This window comes from Microtus oregoni, unplaced genomic scaffold (genome assembly GCF_018167655.1).
Source record: "Microtus oregoni isolate MIOR12 unplaced genomic scaffold, Mior012 000020F_ref0000438, whole genome shotgun sequence".
NCBI lineage: Eukaryota > Metazoa > Chordata > Mammalia > Rodentia > Cricetidae > Microtus > Microtus oregoni.
In genome coordinates, this window is record NW_024543079.1 from 13,881,916 (window position 1) to 13,900,978 (window position 19,063).

At 50.3% G+C, this 19,063-nt stretch overlaps 2 protein-coding genes across 2 annotated transcripts; both read left to right on the forward strand.

Moving 5' to 3' along the window:
- Nucleotides 1–4,090: 4,090 nt before the first annotated feature.
- On the forward strand, nucleotides 4,091–9,988 carry Fam83c (family with sequence similarity 83 member C). Its single transcript, XM_041671021.1, has 4 exons — nucleotides 4,091–4,561; nucleotides 7,022–7,189; nucleotides 7,604–7,728; nucleotides 8,071–9,988. The coding sequence occupies exons 1-4, from the start codon at nucleotides 4,091–4,093 to the stop codon at nucleotides 9,491–9,493; spliced, it is 2,187 nt and encodes a 728-aa protein (XP_041526955.1). The 3' UTR covers nucleotides 9,494–9,988.
- Nucleotides 9,989–11,929: 1,941 nt separating this feature from the next.
- On the forward strand, nucleotides 11,930–18,845 carry Eif6 (eukaryotic translation initiation factor 6). The gene is made up of 7 exons (XM_041670223.1): nucleotides 11,930–12,012; nucleotides 12,196–12,335; nucleotides 12,426–12,511; nucleotides 14,286–14,461; nucleotides 14,973–15,149; nucleotides 15,302–15,483; nucleotides 18,567–18,845. Exons 2-7 carry the CDS (start codon nucleotides 12,229–12,231, stop codon nucleotides 18,574–18,576), a joined length of 738 nt encoding a protein of 245 aa, XP_041526157.1. The 5' UTR covers nucleotides 11,930–12,012; nucleotides 12,196–12,228; the 3' UTR covers nucleotides 18,577–18,845.
- Nucleotides 18,846–19,063: the final 218 nt, after the last annotated feature.

Consider the following 19,063-nt stretch of genomic DNA (forward strand, 5'->3'; position numbering starts at 1 on the left):
CCAGAACCCTGTCTCCCCTGACCCAGAAGCTCTGCAGTGATAGCGTGTGGCTAACACTGGAACATCCTGCAGCTGGAAGACTACAGCGGACTTCTGTCCCTCCCTCCACAGGGCAGGCACCTGCCCAGGCGCCACTCAGCTTGAGATAGACGACAGACAAGACTAAGTGGCCCCCAGGAAGGCCAAGCGTTGCCAGGAAGGCGCCGGACACTCCCTCTGGACAGGAAAATATTTTCGTTCCTCCTAATGACAGTCATTAAGGGGCCTGTGCCACACACACTGCAGCCACAGGCTGAGCTTTGGTCCGTCAAGTGGCTCCCAGCACCCTAGGCCCAGCCCGAAGGCCAGAATCCACCTGTCTACCCTCCCATTGCCCTTCACCCACCCAGGCCAAAGGGAGGAACAGCTGTCTTTCAGCCTTGGGCACCTAAGCTTGATGTGCACCCTATAATTGCTAGAATGTCAGGAATTCTTGTGACCCTTTTCCTTTCACCTCATCTGCTCACCTTGCCCTTTGCAGCCACACAACAACAACAGCAATAACAACACCACAACAAAAACAAACCACATAGTCCAAAATTGGAGTCAAGGGCTACCCCACTTCACCAAACACTGAGTAACCAAACAAATCTTAACACAGACATGCAAAGTTTGGTACACCTACATGCACTTCAAGACGAACACACAAGCCCACAGACCTCCAGTGTGCACACATGCAGTCATGCACAGGTGCAGTTCTGCATGCATGGGTATGTGTATATATTCATTTAAATAATATGAAGTTGCCAGCATTCGATAACCTTTTTATCTTTCAAAAATAGAATCTAGCCAGGCTTGGTGATACATACCTGTGATCCCAGACCTTGGGGAGCAGAGGCAGGAGGATCAGGAATGGATGATACATAGTAAGTTTTGAGGCAAGCCTGGGCTACATGAGACCTGCCTCGAAACCAGAAGTATAAACAAACCAAATTATCTATCAGTGAATGAGTGTATGTTCACCTATGATACACGAGACCTTCAGCCTGCATGCTGCCACGTGGATGAAACGAGAGTGTTGCGCTAAGTGAACAGAAGCTGTTCACAAGACAGATGCGCTAAGTGAACAGAAGCTGTTCACAAGACAGATGCGCCGTGATTCCCCTGAAAGAAGTCCCCAAGGTAGTTCATGGAGACAGAGAGTAGAGTGGTGGCTGCCACCCGCTTGCTGGAGAGGGAGAAATGCCAGTGCTGTTTGTGGGTAGACTCTTGGGTTTGCCAGACAATGAGCTCTGAGATGGAGATGGATGTAGAGGTGGGCATACTTAACGCCACTGAAGAATGCGGATGGAAAGGCTAAATTCGGTGTGTATTTTTACCACAATTAAAAGTAGTAAATAAGTCAGGCAGTGGTGGCGCACGCCTTTAATCCCAGCACTTGGGAGGCAGAGGCAGGCGGATCTCTGTGAGTTTGAGTCCAGCCTGGTCAACAAAGTGAGTTACAGAGATAAACCGTGTCTCGAAAAACATAAATAAATAAATAAATAAATAAATAAATGTAGTAATCAAGGGGCCAGTGAGATGGCTCAGCAGGTGAAGGTGCCTGCTGCCAAACCTGATGACCTGAGTTCAAATCCCCGGATCCACATGGTAGAAGGTGAGAACCAGCTCCTGAAAGTCTCCCTCTGGCCTTCACTCATGCTCTATGCTGTGTGCACATGCCTGTGCACGCATGTGAGTGCACATAGTAAATAAATAAGTATATAATAGATAAATAAATTTAAAAAGTGGAAAACAAGATCCAGCACTGAAAAGATGTGCCAGAGATACACAGGGAACCCAGCAGCTCAGGAACTGCCTGCCTGCCTCTGGGAGCCCTGAACAGACCTCCCCTCCAATGAATCTAGAGATAAGGTCCTAATGAGGGCCCCCCGCAGCTCATCACCCTCCCACAGACTGATTTTGTTTACCCAGCTTCTTAACACTCTAGTAAGTAGCCTACCAACCCCCGGGGAAAGAACCCTTAAAGGACCTCCCTGTGCTCTGGTTTCTGCTGCACACCTAGGCTGAACCGGAAGCTTTTCAGGTCTTAGACAAAGCCTCCCTCACGCCCTGTTCTCCTTATCTCTCTTCCCCATCTCCTATCCAGCCTTTCCTTCCATCCCTCTCCACCCTGAGTTCTCTTTCACAGGTGCCTGTATTCTAGATCTGACCATAGAACAGATGAACCCAGTTCAGTCATACTGGACTGGATATATACAATAAGACTTTAGAAGGTTCCCAATACCCTCGTCAGATCTCACCCCTCTACAGGAGGGTGATAAACATTCTACCCCTACCCCACCCCCATTCTGCCGCCATGTGCAGTTGCCAACTGATAGAAAAACCTCTTCCCTATCCTTTGAGGACAACCCTCATGTCCCGGAACCATGATCCATGACTCGTTGGGGCAGATACCTGCTCCGTTTTCCTTCTGACCTTGCTGTCTGCCTTTTCTCTAAGACAGCCTTGGAAGGCTCAGCCCCAGTGGAGGGGAACCTGGCTCCTACCAGGGTGAGAGCATTTCTGGAGCTCAGTGTTCTGGAAATGCAGCTGTCTACGCTTGGCACACAGGCGTAGCTGTTAAGACACAGGCTAACAGGCAAGTTCCAAGCATGGCAGTTGATGTGGTTCAGGGGGTAGAGGCTTTGTCTAATGAAGCCTTGGATTAGAACCTCGGCACTGTGGTAAACTGGGGATGGTAATGCGCACTGTAATCCCAGCACTAGGGAGATGGAGGCTGGAGGACCAGAAGTCCATGGTCGTCCTTGGCTGCTTAGTGAATTCAAGGCTAGTCTGGGTCACATGAGACTCTGTCTTGTGGTGTGTGTGTGTGTGTGTTTGTGTTGCCAGCATATCTGCATGCCTGGTTCCCACAGAGGCCATAAGAGGATGTTAGACCTCCTGGAACTGAGAGTTACAGATAGATGGTCATGAACCATGGGTGCCTGGAAATTAACCCTGACCTTCTGCAAGAGTAACAAGTGTTCTTAACCTCCGAGCCAAACCTCCAGGTCCAAGACTCTGTCTTAACAACAACAACAAAAGCACACTCCAACTTAAATGAAAAAGTCTTTATAAAACCTAGTACCATGTACAATGACTATGTGCCAATTAAAAAAATAATATTAATAAAATGGGGTGGGGGGAGGCAAGCTCTGGACTCTGCCAGAGTCTCAGAACTTCTGGCATATTCAAGGTGTATATTTTAACAGTTCCTGGCTCTTCTTGGGGGTCAGAGGGAGGACTCCTAATCCAAGTCCTTGGAGGATGGGCTCAGAATTGGATTGAGGATGCTATGAGCACCGTGGTTATGGCAGAGGCCCGGGTGGGAGACAGACGGGTGCTGATGATTCTGGAGCTCTTACACGCTGTTCCACCCTCACTGGGGTCTTACATGTCTGTGGACTAAGGCGCATACACTAGCTACTGTGGTATGTTTGGGGGCTATGGCCAGTCTCTATGTTAGTGTTGGGTTCGTTTACATGTGTTTGGTCAAAATGCGTGTGTGAACCTATAATCTATATCTGCATGCTGGTCAGTTGTCTGTGTGGTAGAAGATCTGCTTGTGTGTCTTGAGTCATTCATCTACCATGGTCTCTGTGTGTGTGTGTGTGTGTGTGTGTGTGTGTGTGTGTGTGTGAGAGAGAGAGAGAGAGAGAGAGAGAGAGAGAGAGAGAGAGAGGGACCTAATCTCTGCGGGTTGCTAAGGGTAAGGGTTGCAGGTTGTGGCTGTATATTCCCTGTAGGGAGTACTTGGAGCAGAGCCAGCAGCGTGCTCTAGGGGCCTGGCACCGCCACTTCCCTGAGCAGGCGAGTCCCAACAGCAGACAGACAGGTGGGGCTGACCCAACAGGTTCCCAAGGCCAGGGGCAACAGGGCGGAGCATGGTTCAGACTTAGGGTGGCAACACTTTGGGGGCCCGGCCACACATGCAGGGCTGGCAAACTGGAGGCAGTGTCTTCATCTTAGAGCAGCCAACCCAGGTGCAAGCCATGGAGCCTCGGGTGGGTAGGGCACGAGGCGGACGCATACATTCAGCGACAGCCTAGTGCCTGGAGGGACCCAGGGCATGGCAGGACCCCTGCGGAGCCGGGTGGAGGAGCTCAAGCGGCCCTGGTGGAGGGAGAGCTTGCCCTTGGTGCTCCAGCACAGCGAGGCTGCAAGGCTTGCTGCGGACGCCCTCCTGGAGAGGGGTGAGGCTGCCTACCTTCAGGTCATCTCCGAAGAGCGGGAACTGCCCTTCCTCAGTGCCCTGGATGTGGACTACATGATCAGCCATGTGCGTGGGGTTCCCGAGCTCAGCGAGGCCCAGGGGTCAGAGACCCTAGGGCAGGACCGCCACAGCATGCTCTCTGAAGTTACCTCAGGCACCTACTTCCCCATGGCTTCTGACTTAGATCCCCCAGACCTGGACCTGGGCTGGCCCGAAGTGCCACAGTCCACAGGTTTCAGTCCCACCCAGGCGGTGGTTCATTTCCAGAGGGACAAGGGCAAGAGCATCAAGGACCTGCTGCGATTCCTCTTCAGCCAGGCCCACACGGTAAGGGTCTCGTCTCACAGATGTGGATACAGATGTGGCAGATGTGGCTCACAGGGGGAAGGGGAGCAGTTTGGGCCATACAGAAGCTTAAGTGGGGAACCGGGACTAGAGTCTCTGACCTCTGTAAGATTCCCCAGCTGCCAGAAGATGGGTGGGTGCTTTATTTTCCGCTGGCACTCATGAACATTAATCAAGTATAACTTCACTCTTGCAAGTGCATTGAAATTATTGGAAGGGGTCCTTCTCTTTCATGGGAGTCTATGGCTTTGATCAGATTTACGAGAAAAAAAAAAACCAAACATTTTTAAAAAGATTTTATCTATCTATCTGTCTATTTATTTATTTGAGAGACAGGGTTTCTCTGTAAAACAGCCCTGGCTGTCCTGGAACTCGCTTTATAGACCAGGCCTTGAACCTTGAACTCACAGAAGCCCGCCTGCTTCTGCCTCTCAAGTGATAGAATTAAAGATATGAACCACCACTGCCCGGCTTAAGCCTTGTTCTTATGTTATGTTCATGAGTGTTTGCCTGCATGTGTGTGTACCATGTGCATGCCTGGTGTCAGTGAAGGCCAGAGGAGGGTGTCAGGTCCCCTGGAACTAGAACTACAGACAGTTGTGAGCCTCCATGTGTGCTGGGAATCAAACCAGGTCCTCTGGAAGAGCAGCCAGTGCCTGTTCTTAACCATTGAACTGTTTCTCAGGCCCTCAAGAAAGTTTATGCATCCCTCACCCCCCAGACTAAGGACTCAGCCATGGTGAACAGCTGAGCTAATACCTTCACTCCTAAAGGAAGAAACTGAGGCCAGAGGGGGGCAAGAAGTTGCCTAGAGAGGTTGTCTAGGTCTGGGAGGCAAAAGGTTTCTGACTCTAACCCCAACATGGCTCAGCTCAGCTCATCCCCAGCTGCCTAGCAATCCCCTGGGCTGCATCAACAGCTGGGCCTGAAGCAGGGCCATGGGTTTTGGCATGGGCTAAGCTTTTAGTTTGGCACCAAGGAGGACTGTAGAACAGAAGCCACTGGGCTTGGGACATTAGGAAGGGGCAGCCTCACCTGGGGAGCCCCTAGCCTCACAGCAGTGTAGCTTCATTGGTGGAGCCCTGGCTTCCACTCAGATGAGGGAATAAATATGAAAGCCCCTGGCAGGGTTTGAGATAGGGGTGGACTCCTGCTGCGGAGAGCCGGGAGCCCACCAGCACCTCCAAAGCTATGTTAGCAAGCTTGCCTGTGCCGTAGGCACGGGAGGGCTGAGCTTGATTGGCATGGAGAACCGGGTAATTAGCGAGGTTATTGCTGTTGTCATCACTGTCCCCCTTTGATCTTTCAGTGCCTGCTCCCCCCCACACTGGCCAGACCTGTGCTGCATAGTGGAGAATTCCCCAGTGCCCTGCCTGCTCACCTCAATTAGACTTTTCTGCCCCTGGGCTAAGAGTCGGGCTACTGGGCTGAGCTGTCACTCATTCCCAGAGTGACCTCAGACATGTTTTGTTTTCCCATAGTCCAGTGTTCTCCGTTTGCTAAGAAGGCAGCAGGAAAGGGGAGGGGCATGGTTATTGAGCCTCTGTTGTGTGTTCTGGCCAGCATTTTCACATGTGTCCTTTGTAGCTATGAGAACCACTCCATTTAGCAGACAAGGAAGCTGAGGCTCCCTAGGTGACCCCAGGACTGTACTTCTAGGAAGTGGAGAAATGTGGATTCAAACCCACTTCTTTTGGCTCCAAGCTGCAGCAGTAGGCTCCATCCCTCCTGCTCCTAAACCCTGCAGAGGACAGAAGACTCTCACAGTAGAGACACTTATGGGAAGGAAGAGCAGTTGGAGGCTTAGGGAATACCTGTATGCTAGAAGCACGTGCCTCAGCCCTCAACTGAGCAGGAAGCACAGGCATAAGGAAAGGAGGGTTGTGAATACAAGCTGCCATACCAGACCTCTGCAGCTTCAAGAGCATCTGAGGTTTGGTAAAAGACAGAAGTCCCCAGCACTGGATCGCAGCTTCTCCCCTACTAGCCTCAGACAATCCCTAGGCCAGAGCAAAACTGGTGCCAACGGCAAACATGGGAACCAGTCTGGAAAGCTGAGCTCTGCTTCTGACTCTCGCCTTCTCTGATTCTCCAAAGAGCAGAACTTCAGACTAACATAGCTGATGTACAGACATCTTTGAGAATCCGCTACCAGACACTGTCCATAGAACAATTCCTTGAAGGCTTTCCAACAACCAGAGCTTCAAGATAGTCAATTCCCCCTGTGCCCAAGAAGATCGCAGGTTAAGGCCGGCATAGCGACACACTTCTGTAACCCCGATAAAAATGGGGCTGAGACAGGAGTACGCTCAAGGCCAGCTTGGATTACTGGGTTATACAGAATGAGACCCTGTCAAGAAAAAAAAAAATCCAATTCCAGTGTCTGTGTCCTGGCTTTCAACCATACTTCTCCTGAGGCTGAACTTGCCCTGCCTCCTTCAGGTGGTGGCTGTGGTGATGGACGTATTCACGGACATGGAACTTCTGTGTGACCTCATGGAGGCCTCCAGCCGACGTGGTGTCCCCGTCTACCTCCTCCTGGCTCAGGAGCACCTGAAGTACTTCCTGGAGATGTGCTATAAGATGGACCTCAACGGGGGGCACCTGGTGGTCAGTATGGGCTGAGAGCTTCAACCGTGGGGAGAGGAGGGAGTTGGGAGGAGGACAGCTGGCAATCAGTGAGCACTGGGGGAGCAGTGGGAATGGGACACGTGGTTTGGTTAGCTGCGGGGGACCAGACACCCCTTAGGTCACAGACAGAGCCTGAGGGCCACTTTCTTCTTTTTCCCAATTTATTTTTATTATTTTAAATTATGGGTATGTGAGGGTGCTCATGGAAGCCCCAGGAATCAGACTGCCCTCCTGCGGGAGTCATAGGGAGTGGCCAGCCACCTCACAGTGAGGGCTGGGAATAGAACTCAAGTCCTCTGAAAGAGTGCTCTAAACTACTGAGCCATCTCTCCAGCCTGAGCGCCCCTTCCTGAAGGTCACCCTTCCACCCGTCTCCCTTTGCTCTTGGCCCAGAACATGCGGGTGCGGAGCACATGCGGGGACACCTACTGCAGCAAGGCGGGGCGCCGATTCACTGGGCAGGCCCTGGAGAAGTTTGTCATCATCGACTGTGAGCAGGTGGTGGCAGGCAGTTACAGGTGAGACGATTAAAGGGAGAGGGGCCTGGCCGGGGGTGGGGTGGGGGGGGTGGGGGTGGGGGGGGGGCTGCGCCACGATCTAGCGAGGACATCTCAGATCTGCCTGCTTTGAATTTCTTCCATCAAACAAACGCGCACTAGGCACCTGCTGTGTGGGAGGGACCATGCCGGGCTATTGATAGATGGGAGCCCACTCTACTTAATGCCTTGGTATAGAAAGAAACGATTCCACGTGGGAAATAGAGGGACTTCGGAGACCCTCATCCCAGACCCAATTCTGACTGCTCCTGTTGAGCCCGGGACTCTGTGCTTTGACTCCTGACTCTGGCCCTCTGTCCCCAGCTTCACCTGGCTTTGCAGCCAGGCCCACACCAGCATGGTGCTGCAGCTGAGGGGCCACATCGTGGAAGACTTTGATCGGGAGTTCCGGTGTCTGTACGCTGAGTCACAGCCTGTGGAAGGCTTCTGCGGCAATGAGGATCCACTGTCTTCCCGGGTACCTCGTCCTCCTCCTGTGACGCTGGCCTTTGGACCTGGAATTCCAAGTGCTACAGGCTCCTCCCCGTCCAGCAACAGCCTGGGCAGCATCAAGCACTCGCCTCTTCTGGGCCGGTCTTCCTATCTCGCTCTACCGGGCGGCGGTGGCTGCAGTGATATGGGCATGGGGTCCTCATCCCCAGGTCCTGCGCACCACGAAGCCGGTGGTCCACCATCCTTGTACCGTCAGCTCTCAGATCCTAACCACAGCTCAACTCCTGGACCCTACCGGGCCAACCTGAGCAAGCTGGGGGCATCTCCATGGTCCCAGTCCTCTCCTGCCCTCAACCACTGCAGTGCCAGTCCCTTGACCCTGACAGTGGGGTCACCTCTGCTCCCATGTTCCCGCCCCCTCCTCCACTTCACCAGGGGGGTCCCAGCACTGTCTCGACTTCCAGAGAATGGGTTCCCAGCAAGTCAAGAGCCTATCCTTCCACGAGGTCGCTGGGTAACTGGCCCAGCTCTGGAGACAGTGGAAGAAAAAAAGGTATCTCTGAGTCAGAGCCATGATCACCTGGATCGAATTGTCCCCTTCCCTAAAGCAGGAGGCCCCAATTCTAGAGTCACCCCCAATTCAGGTTCCCTTCAGCATGGTGAGCAGGCCCTAGATGATAGGAGATTGTCCCTGAGCCACAGCTACAGCCAGCTGGATCTCCTGTCCCAGGGTCAGGGTGCCCTGGAGTCAGGTTCCCTCGGACCTGGTGATCTGGGTCTAGAGGACAGGAAGCTGTCCTTAAACCACAACCATGGCCAATTGGACCTCCTGCCACAAAACCCCAAGGTCCAGGCCTCGAAAATACCCCCTGATGCCAATTCTTCAGCCAGGCACGACAATCAGAGTCTAGATGAACGGCGGCAGACCCTAGGCCACAGTCAGCTGGACCTCATCACCAAGTTTGGCCCATTCCGGAGCGAGGGGCCTGGACCCAGTGGTCCCCCAGAGCCAAACCCAGTTTGCATGGCCGGAGTAGGCTCTGCAGATGAGAAGCGACTGACTCTGGGCCACAGCAAACTGGACCTCATCACCAAGTATCATCAACTACAGGGTGCCCGGCAGAGACCTGAGCCAGGCTTCCCAGGAGCTCCACTAAGTGGCCATCAAAATGGCAGTAACAATGACCTATTTGCACCCGAGAAACGGCTGACCTTGGGCCACAGCAAACTGGACCTCATCACTAAGTACAACAAGTCCAAATTCAAGCAGCTCCGAAGTCGCTTTGAGTCCTAACTCTGGTCTTGGCAGGGTCAGCCCCTCCCTCCCTCCATCCATAGATTTGACATGTTCAAGACTGCAGCGTGAGAGTATAAAGCTGGGAAGCTGCATAAGGAGGGGAGGCGTCTAGCAGTCCAGGTCAGATGCTCCCTGGGCTTAAGACTCATATACACACACACACACAGGCACACATACAAACAGAAGCCAGAGTTACTGGGTGTTTTCTGTATGTCCTGGGGCTGGGCACTTCACATCCGTTACTCCCATTCTTCATAGCCTCAAGATGGACCTCTTGTTGGCATATAGTATATTAAGTATTATTCTCTTCCACCCCGTTTTTTTTTGTTTGTTTGTGTTTGTTGGTTTATTTTTAGTTTTTGAAGCCAGAACATTATTTTCTGACTGATTGAAATCCTCAAGAATAACTGGATGCTGCAACAGCTGCCCTCTTGGGTTTAGGTTTTGTTCTTTTACGGAATCCATGTCTGGATCTGTGATAGATGACTTTTAGAGGCCTCATCCACCTAGTCCCAGGAGCATGTCACTGCTTGGCCTCGGCACTCCGGTTGTACTTTCCCTTGCACTTGGCAGCAGAGCCACGTTGACCACAGGCCGGCTTCTGAAGCTGGTGGCCTCAGAGCCACAGCGGCAGCACAGTGCGACACTTTCCAAAGGAAGACACTCCTTTCCTCGTCTTCTTTCTGCCGCAGAGGCCAAAGAGTCCGGAAGACGGTCTTCTTGTTTGATAAGTTTGGAATTTAGATGGGTAATTTGGAGGCAGATCCAAGTAAACGACGGGTTAGGGAACCCCGCCAGACTGGAAGCCCCTGGCTTTAAACACGTATTTTGTTTGCACAGACAGCATCTGTAGTTCCTGACTCGCTATGTACATAAAACACAGACACTACAAGGATGCCCAGGTGCCCAGACAGTACACACAGAACAGTGACCAGGTACCCAGAGATGCATACGGTGAGGACATGTAGCTCCGTGTGATGAACTCACAGAACTTTAGCTGCAGGTGCTTAGTCTTGTCTGCCTAAATGAACGGCCACAGAGAATGCATGCAGTCAGTACACACTGCAGAACCCCCTCGGGATTCACAGACTATACACATATGACCCCTATCCTCTCTCTGCTTGCAAATCCCTGCCCTGAACATGCCAGAGAGCTGAAAGGTTGCTAACTCACAGATTCAGAGGGCTGCAGCTTAAATGCATAAAGCATGGAAAACAAGGCAGAGCTGCGGTAAATGAAAAATGTACCAGGGACAGAGGGGCCCGGAGGTGGTGGTGTGATCAGGAAAGTCTATCAGAGAGAATCTGACTTTGAGGCAGGTCATGAAGGATAGGGTAGGGACAGAGGCAGATCAAGGAGAGCTAGAACTCTTGGTAGAGTAAGCCGGATGGAAAGAGGGCCCAGGGAGTAAGTCTGGGGTGAACGGAAGATAAACCATAGGGCATGTGGGTGGACACTGGAAACCTTGCTCAGTGTCTCGTATAGTTCAGGCTGCAGCTGGTCATGGACCCTCTCCTGAAGTCACCGCCTGCCTGAGAGAGGGCATGGTGCAAATCAATAAAGACAATATGCTGAGACCCAGTAGCAACCTGATGTGTTCTAAACTGTGGGGTTACAGGATGGAGTTGGGGAAGGGGGAACGTTCAGGCCCTTTTCAGATTAATAGGGTTCCTTGGAGAAGAAAGAAAGCATAAAGAGGGTCTGAGGGAAGGGTTTTAAAACTTCTTCCTTCCTTGCTATAGCATTCTGAGACAGCCTGAGTGCTTTTGTAGATTCTACAACAGATAAATTTATTTTGTCTATGAAAACGGGCCACACCACTATCAGGACAGGTGGTGACGGCTGGCATGTGTGTGTGTGTAAGGACACATTGAGGAAGCAAGCCAGAACTCACATCTTTGCCCACCCTAGACCTCTTCTGCAGTCTCCCCAACACCCAGCTTCACACATCGCCCCGTCTCTCCAGTATCTTCTTCAGCCTGTTTCCTACGGTTCTGGGCATGTCTCTTCCAACCACTTTGTCCTGGGCTCGTTTCTCCCTACTGGACACTCTCCTGGGTGACCCTTGCCCCGAATTTCAATCCTCAGCCTCTGACTCCCGCCTCCGCTCCAGATTCGCATTTCTGTCTGCATAGCCAGGCTGGGATCATACCCTTTCCCAAACCTGCCCCTTCTCCGACCTTATCAGGTAAATACATCCCTCATCAATCCATCCTCAGTCAGACAACACTGGTTCCTTCCCATCCGCCCAGCCTCAGGTTTGGTTGATTAGTCCTTCTAAAAAGACCCCATAGAGCGAGGAACCAATGGCCTAAAGCGAGAAAACGATCCGGAGGCGGGGTTGGGCGGGGCCAAACCGCATCGCTAGCAACCATAGAGTCCTCCCAAAGGGCGGGGCTAGAGAGGCGCAAGTATGGCTTGGCTCACGCGTGCTCCCGGAAGTCGGCCTGGGAGGAGGCGGAAACGGAAAGCTAGTTACGGGAGAAGTTGTAGCGTGTGGAGATTGGAGTCATTGGGTGAGTTGGTGGGACGTGGTACGGCGAGGGTCAGTTCCGGTCTCCGCGGCCGGAGGATTAGGAGCAGGAGAGTCAGGAGGGATCCTGTGGGTGGGTGCGACCCGAGGTCTGAGGGGCCTGAGAGGGCGGGTCAGAGGAAGCGTGGTGGGTTGACCCGGCTCCTGAGAGGATCTGTCGGCCCAGAGCCAGCAGTCGCGCAGGCCCCCGGCTTCTTTCATGGCGGTCAGAGCGTCGTTCGAGAACAACTGTGAGATTGGTTGTTTCGCCAAGCTCACCAACAGTTACTGCCTAGTGGCCATCGGGGGATCAGAGAACTTCTACAGGTGAAAGCTCCTGGCCCTGGGGCGCCGGGCAGGGAGGGGATGCCGGGAGTGAGAGGGACCCCGGGAACCAGCGACTCTGTGTCTCCACAGTGTGTTCGAGGGCGAGCTCTCCGAAACCATTCCTGTGGTGCATGCATCCATCGCCGGCTGCCGAATCATCGGGCGCATGTGTGTGGGTAAGGCAGGTGGAAGACAGACACCGAGGGTCGAATGGAGGCTTGAAGCCCTGAACCCATCATTAACTCCTGGAGCCTACCCCAGTGATCCCGGGGGTTTCCAGGCTTTCAGGCCCCCTGGACTCAGGAATCTGTCAGGGGTGGGTGGGACTCAGTCTAACTGCGGATCGAAAGCCTTCTAGCACAGACTTCCCGAGAGTTGCCCTAAGCAAACTTGTATTAAGTACTTTGATTCTTGATCTCTGTTCCTTCACAGCGACGCTGGAAAGTAGGGATTGCCCTCTTTGGACTATTGAGGAAACTTGACTCTTAGAGCTGTGTGACTCACCAAGTTCCACTACCAGGGTGGAGGAGGATTTGAAGCTTACCTCTCTCTTTTTTTTTTTTTTCTGATTATGGACAAGTTGCTTCATGCTATTAAGCATTAATTTCTGCCTCAGCAAAGTAACTAAGAGTCCCAGGTTATCCTGTTCAGCTACATTTAAATCTTACATTCTCTAAATACATCTCTTGAATGGCAGCCTTTACACTTTGACCTCTAAGCACTGCTGAATAGCCTCCAACTTTCAGTTCTTTTTCTTTTTTTCCCCTTTCACGTTGGCGTCAGCCACACTGTCCCTGTAGCTAAGAATGACCTAGAACTCCTGATGCTCCCACATCCACTTTCTGAGTTTTGGGATTAGTATGTGTGTGCCATCCTGCCTAAGCAGTTAACTTGGCTCTTGTGTACATTGCTGCCACCCCTTTTTGGGTTTTGTGAGACAAGGTTTTTCTGTGTGACAGTCTCAGCTGTCCTGGAGCTTGCACTGTAGATTAGGCCGGCCTCGAACTCACTGAGATCCACCTGCCTCTGCCTCCCAGGTGCTGGGATTAAAGGCATGCTCCACCACCACTGGCCCCCACCCCCCCTTTTTTGGTTCTGCATGTTGGGGTTATTCAGACTTTTATTTACCTTAAAAAAATTTTTTTAGCTGTTGAGCATGGGTGATGACTGTACATAGTTTCTTATTGACTGCAGTGCTCTGGCCTTTAACTGTGTCCTTAGGATAGGAAACAAATTCTGACAGGATCTGGGCGATTTTAGCCTGGTCTTTGCTCTGTTTTAATGAAAGTAACTTGAACTTCAGAAGTTCAGAACTGTGGCTCCTAAGGCTAGGCAGGAGTTTAGCTCTTGTCGTAATGTAGTTTGTTCTTTCACACTGTTGAATGCTTTGTATTAATATTCTAATGATTACAAGTATTTAGACAATTTTCACTTTGGTGTCTAAGGGCTAGTACTGCTATGTAGATATGAACTTATGTACATATTTCTATTGGACACACATATGAGTGGATTGAAGTAGTCACAGGGTGTGTGACAGGTTAGGGTAGTAGATGGCACAGTGATTAGCTGAGACAGATGGCCTTTGTGTACTCCAGTCAGAGCGGAGAGTTTTGGTTGTTCTATGTATTACTGCTGCCACTTGATCTGTGGGAGATTTTAGCTAGTCAAGTAGGTGTGTAATGATAGCAAAATGTAATGCCAGGAGCCTTCCGTGCCAGTCCTGAACTCCCCCCAACCTCCAGTTGGTAACGATGAGGTGGATGATGTTTGTTAGGATAGATTCTTAGCCATCTCAGGCCTGTCCAGGGTATCTGTGGTTCATGCTTGGATCTGTAGGATTTGAGTTTAGAGCTCTCTTAGCTAATGGGGCTAGAACAGGAGATATCCCAGGAAGTATCTGTTATGCTCATGATTTATCTTTATCCTACCTTACAATTTTGTTCTCTCCAGGGAACAGGCATGGGCTCCTGGTACCCAACAACACCACGGACCAGGAACTGCAGCATATCCGCAATAGCCTTCCAGATTCGGTGCAGATACGGCGGGTGGAGGAGCGACTCTCAGCCCTTGGCAATGTTACCACCTGCAATGACTATGTGGCCTTGGTCCACCCAGACTTGGACAGGGTGAGGCGGCAGCTTGGCCTGGAAGTTACAGGACTAGCTTAGCTAGTAGTTAGCCATTATTCCCCCAAGGCAGGAATTGAGGGTTCCATTTGCGTATTTCTTAGTTATCTCAGCACTCAAAGTTTCTTACTTCTATAGGAAAATAAGACGTTTGTGTGTCAGTAAATATCAAGCTGGGTGGGGCATTAATCCTTCAGGGTTGGGATTGGTCTATTTATTCAGTCTTGGGCCATGGCCATGATAGTTGGTTGACAGTTGAACTAGGGTAAGTATGTATTATTGAAAGGGTGACATGGAGCCAAGACTCATGTTTTTCAAGGCTTGTCTAGGTTTTAGGGGTTCTAGGCTGGGCCTAGACTCTTAGCCAATCCCCAAATCTTACTCAGTGAGGCTTCCATGTGCAGATGTGTAGTAAAAAGGGACTCAGGGAGCAACGTCTGTGTTGTCTAGAGAGCCCCTGGATGTTTGGTCTATGTGTTCTGGACTGTGGACACAGTACCTTTGTTGGCAGGAGACAGAAGAAATCCTGGCTGATGTGCTCAAGGTGGAAGTCTTCAGACAGACAGTTGCTGACCAGGTGTTAGTGGGGAGCTACTGTGTCTTCAGTAATCAAGGAGGTCTGGTGCACCCTAAAACTTCAATCGAGGACCAGGACGAGTTGTCCTCCCTTCTTCAGGTCCCCCTTGTGGTAAGCATTCCTGCCTTCTGACCCCTGTCTGCTAGAGGCAGTCCCTTTTGTCAGTCATTACCTTTCCTAGTTTGACACAGGAACAGGCTTTGGGAGAAGAGTCCTCCCTTACAGTTACGAGCTATGACTTATGTTGAGCTCACCCTCTGCAGGCCGGCACTGTGAACCGAGGGAGTGAGGTGATTGCTGCTGGGATGGTAGTGAACGATTGGTGTGCGTTCTGTGGTCTGGACACAACCAGCACAGAACTGTCAGTGGTGGAGAGCGTCTTCAAGCTAAATGAGGCCAAGCCTAGTACCATTGCCACCAGCATGCGGGATTCCCTCATTGACAGGTAACTTTGCCCTTTTTTTGTTTTGTTTTTTGAGACAGGATTTTTCTGTGTAACCCCGACTGTCCTGGAACTCAAGATATCCACCTGCCTCTGCCTCCTGAATGCTGGGATTAAAGGCGTATGACACCATGCCTGGCTTACATTGTCTTTGAGTGGGGAAGGAAGCCATGTCATTGAACCAGACAGAGCCATGTTCTGTTTGGAAGGTTGTCCCCAAATGTGAGCGTGCATACGACTTAGATCCCCCAAATGTCCCTTGGCATCTGTTCAGACTCAGCCTTCCTTGAAGACTGGGCTATCTAGGCAGACCTTTCCTGTGATCCATCTTACTTGATCACTGACCATGTTCTGTAGTTTGTATTTGCCTATGTGTCCACTGTCTCTAGCTAGTGGTCTAAACCCTGAGATCGAAAAGCGCTGTTAGCTATGGAAGGTGAGAATGCTCCTCTTAATCACTGAGGAGACCCCAGATTGCTAAGGGCACACTTAAGCAGGTTGCAGGTGGATTTTATATTGAAATCAAAATTTAGACCAATGGTTCTTAACATGTGGATTTCAATCCCTTTGGAGGTTGAATGACCCTTTCTCAGGGTTGCATACTGGGCATCTTGCATATCAGATATTTGCATTATGATTCATAACAGCATCAAGATTACAGTTTTGAAGTTGTAACAAAAATTTATAGTTGGGGGGCTGGAGAGATGGCTCAGCGGTTAAGAGCATTGCCTGCTCTTCCAAAGGTCCTGAGTTCAATTCCCAGCAACCGCATGGTGGCTCACAACCATCTGTAATGAGGTCTGGTGCCCTCTTCGGGCCTGCAGGCATACATAGACTATTGTATACATAACAAATAAATAAATATTTTAAAAAAATTTATAGTTGGGGTCCTTAGAACATGAGGATTATTAAAGGGCCACAGCATTAAGGAGGTTGAGAGTCTGTCTAGATTTCTGTGGATTAAAAAGCCAACCAAGCTGGGCATGGTTGCTCACTGTCTCACTTGGGAGGCTGGACCAAGACTTGACTCATCTGGAAGAGCAGCAGGAGCCGATCCTGGGTAGTTTGGCCTCCTTTCTCTCAGCCTGCCAGGGACCTTTCTTAAGGCATACCATACCCAACTAACACACCATTCTGAGGATAGAAACCCCAAAGTGGCAAGTAACAGATTCTTTGTTTACCATGGAAGGACTTTCCCTTTATCCTACTGCGTTTTGCACTGATGCCCGTGGATAAGGGTGCAGGGGCAATGAGGTAGTGTAGTTCTATATCCTGTCCCTAAAGGGTTCAGTGTATGTGGGCAGTAGAGTTGCTATATAACTTCTGGCTGTTAAACAACAAATGGTTCCCTAGTTGTCCCCATATGGAAGCTTGTGAACCGGTGGGAAATTTTCTGGGATTATAGAAGTTTCATGGGTGATATTATTAGCCTGCTTCAGGGGATGAGGAGGTGTTTAAATATGGAGAAAAGAGTGAGAAAAGATAGAGATGGGAAATGCTGAGTGTGTGAAGGATAAACGTTTCCCAGAGGCTGAGGGCTTCACATTCCAGTATCAGGAAGTTTGGGTTGTTAGCCTGGGATTTTGAGCTTTCATGGATGTTGGGTCTCAGAATACAGTTGAGCTCTGTGACCCAGGCCGGCGAGGTGTTGAGGTAGAGCTGTGTGTGTGTCTTAAGAAGCTGCTCTGAGAAGTTTTGATGAGGACATTTTGCACTCACTCTGACTAACTTTGCTGTCAGAACTGGTGAACAATTGAGAGTTTGTGCACTCTAAGCAAGTGCTGTGCCATCGAGCTACACCCCAGCCTGAGAAGTTGTTCAACAGCGTTTATGTGCCAGATAGTATTAATGTGATGATCAGAACACGCCCTGGCCTTTGGAACAATGGGAATTTTGTAAGGAGGTAGTGCCAATAATTTAACCAAGAAACAAAAATTTTGAGGTTAGAGAGATGGCTCAGAGGTTAAGAGCACTGGCTGTTCTTCCAGAGGTTCTGAGTTCAATTCCCAGCAACCACTATAGATTATAGTGGATGCATCTATAATGAGATCTGGTGCCCTCTTCTGGCCTGCAGGGATATATGCAGACAGAACACTGTATACATAATAAATAAGTAAATACATAATAAATAAGTAAAAAAATTAAGTTTATAAGTAAATTTTAAAAACTTCTTAAGTAATAACTGCAAAAGAAATTTATGTTTATATAATCTAATAATTGATACCTATCAACTATAGCAAAATATTGAATTATAGAGACTATTTTAAAGTTAAGCAGAACTGCTAGCCACTGGACAGTGTGTTCCTGGTAGTCCTTGCCTATGCTGTTGGACAATAGAAAGGAAAGGGTCTTAGGAAGGAAAGGAAGCCTCATTAATCAGTTTCCTTTGGCTTTTGGACATGTTTAGAGGTGCCCATAAGATTTCGCAGTGAAGATGCCAGCTTGGCATGGGGTCATGCATAGGGTAAAGTGCTTGCTGTGCAGGCAGTATTCCCAGCACCCAGATAAAAGGTGGGCTCTGTGCCACAGCTGGGAGCTCACTGGCCACTTGCAGAAGTGATGGGTTCCAATTTCAGCGAGAAACCCTGTCTGAAAAAATAAATTGGAGAAGCAATGAGAAAGATACATGACATCAACCTCTATACGGGCCTGCACACACAATAAGCATTCCAGTTTCTCTATCAGGCAGTGATTAGCACCTCCGGTAAGAGTGATTTCACTCTGACCTGTTTTCCAGTTTGTGCACTTTTATATCAGCAGTTCTGGAAAAGGAGGCCTGGCCTCTTAGAGGCTGGTCTGGGCACATCTTGTCTTCACTGACCTTCCTTGCTTCTATCTCTTATGTTCTGAAGCTCAAGTTTATGATCAGTAACCAAATAAATTGGAGAAAGGTGACCTAATAAGGAAAGAATAGATTTTACTTTTCAAACAGAGAGTTTTAGGCCAGCCCTTGATGTACACGATTAGTCAGATCTGAAACCTTGGGGACAGGTGGGGTTGAGTGGCTTTTCAGTGACTGAGCAGAGAGGTCTGGGTGGGGCAGGGTGCCCTGTAAACAGCTACTGACTCACACTCTCTCTCTGCAGCCTCACCTGAGTCCCCGTCCTGCTGTTTTGTGGCTCCTGCCTCTGGACTTCAGCTCCTTTTCCATGCCTGAGCTAGTCTGTACCAAGTGCTGGCAGCGGGCCATGGCAGAGAGCTCATCAGAGCTGAATGGTTGATGCCCAATTCTTCACCTGTGCCATCTCTCGACTATTGTTGCAGAAAAACCTGCCTTGTCATGCCGGCTTTCAGTTCTTTTGGTCCCTGGATGAAAGTTCTGCTGTTTTGTGCCCCACTCCATTAAAGGACTGCCTCCCACCGTGCTCAGTGTGCTCTTTGTGGACATCCTCCCTTGGCAGTGCTTTCCCAGCTCTTCCTGGGTCATGGGGAGGTTGGGTGGGGTTGTGCAGTGCTTTCCCTCAAGAAGATGGGAGACCTGAGGGTGTGGGGGCACACCTTTAGTCCCAAGAAAAGTGGATATGTAAATTGGGCCTGCCTGGCTACATAGCAAGTTCTAGGACAACCAGGTACACATAGTGAG

Coding starts and splice junctions, on each gene's coding strand:
- Fam83c (XM_041671021.1), top strand. CDS start 4,091: ATGGCAGGACCCCTGCGGAGCCGGGTGGAGGAGCTCAAGCGGCCCTGG. Junction 7,190..7,603: donor TCAACGGGGGGCACCTGGTG/GTCAGTATGGGC, acceptor CTCTTGGCCCAG/AACATGCGGGTGCGGAGCAC. Junction 7,729..8,070: donor GTGGTGGCAGGCAGTTACAG/GTGAGACGATTA, acceptor CTCTGTCCCCAG/CTTCACCTGGCTTTGCAGCC.
- Eif6 (XM_041670223.1), top strand. CDS start 12,229: ATGGCGGTCAGAGCGTCGTTCGAGAACAACTGTGAGATTGGTTGTTTC. Junction 12,512..14,285: donor CATCGGGCGCATGTGTGTGG/GTAAGGCAGGTG, acceptor TGTTCTCTCCAG/GGAACAGGCATGGGCTCCTG. Junction 15,150..15,301: donor TTCTTCAGGTCCCCCTTGTG/GTAAGCATTCCT, acceptor CACCCTCTGCAG/GCCGGCACTGTGAACCGAGG.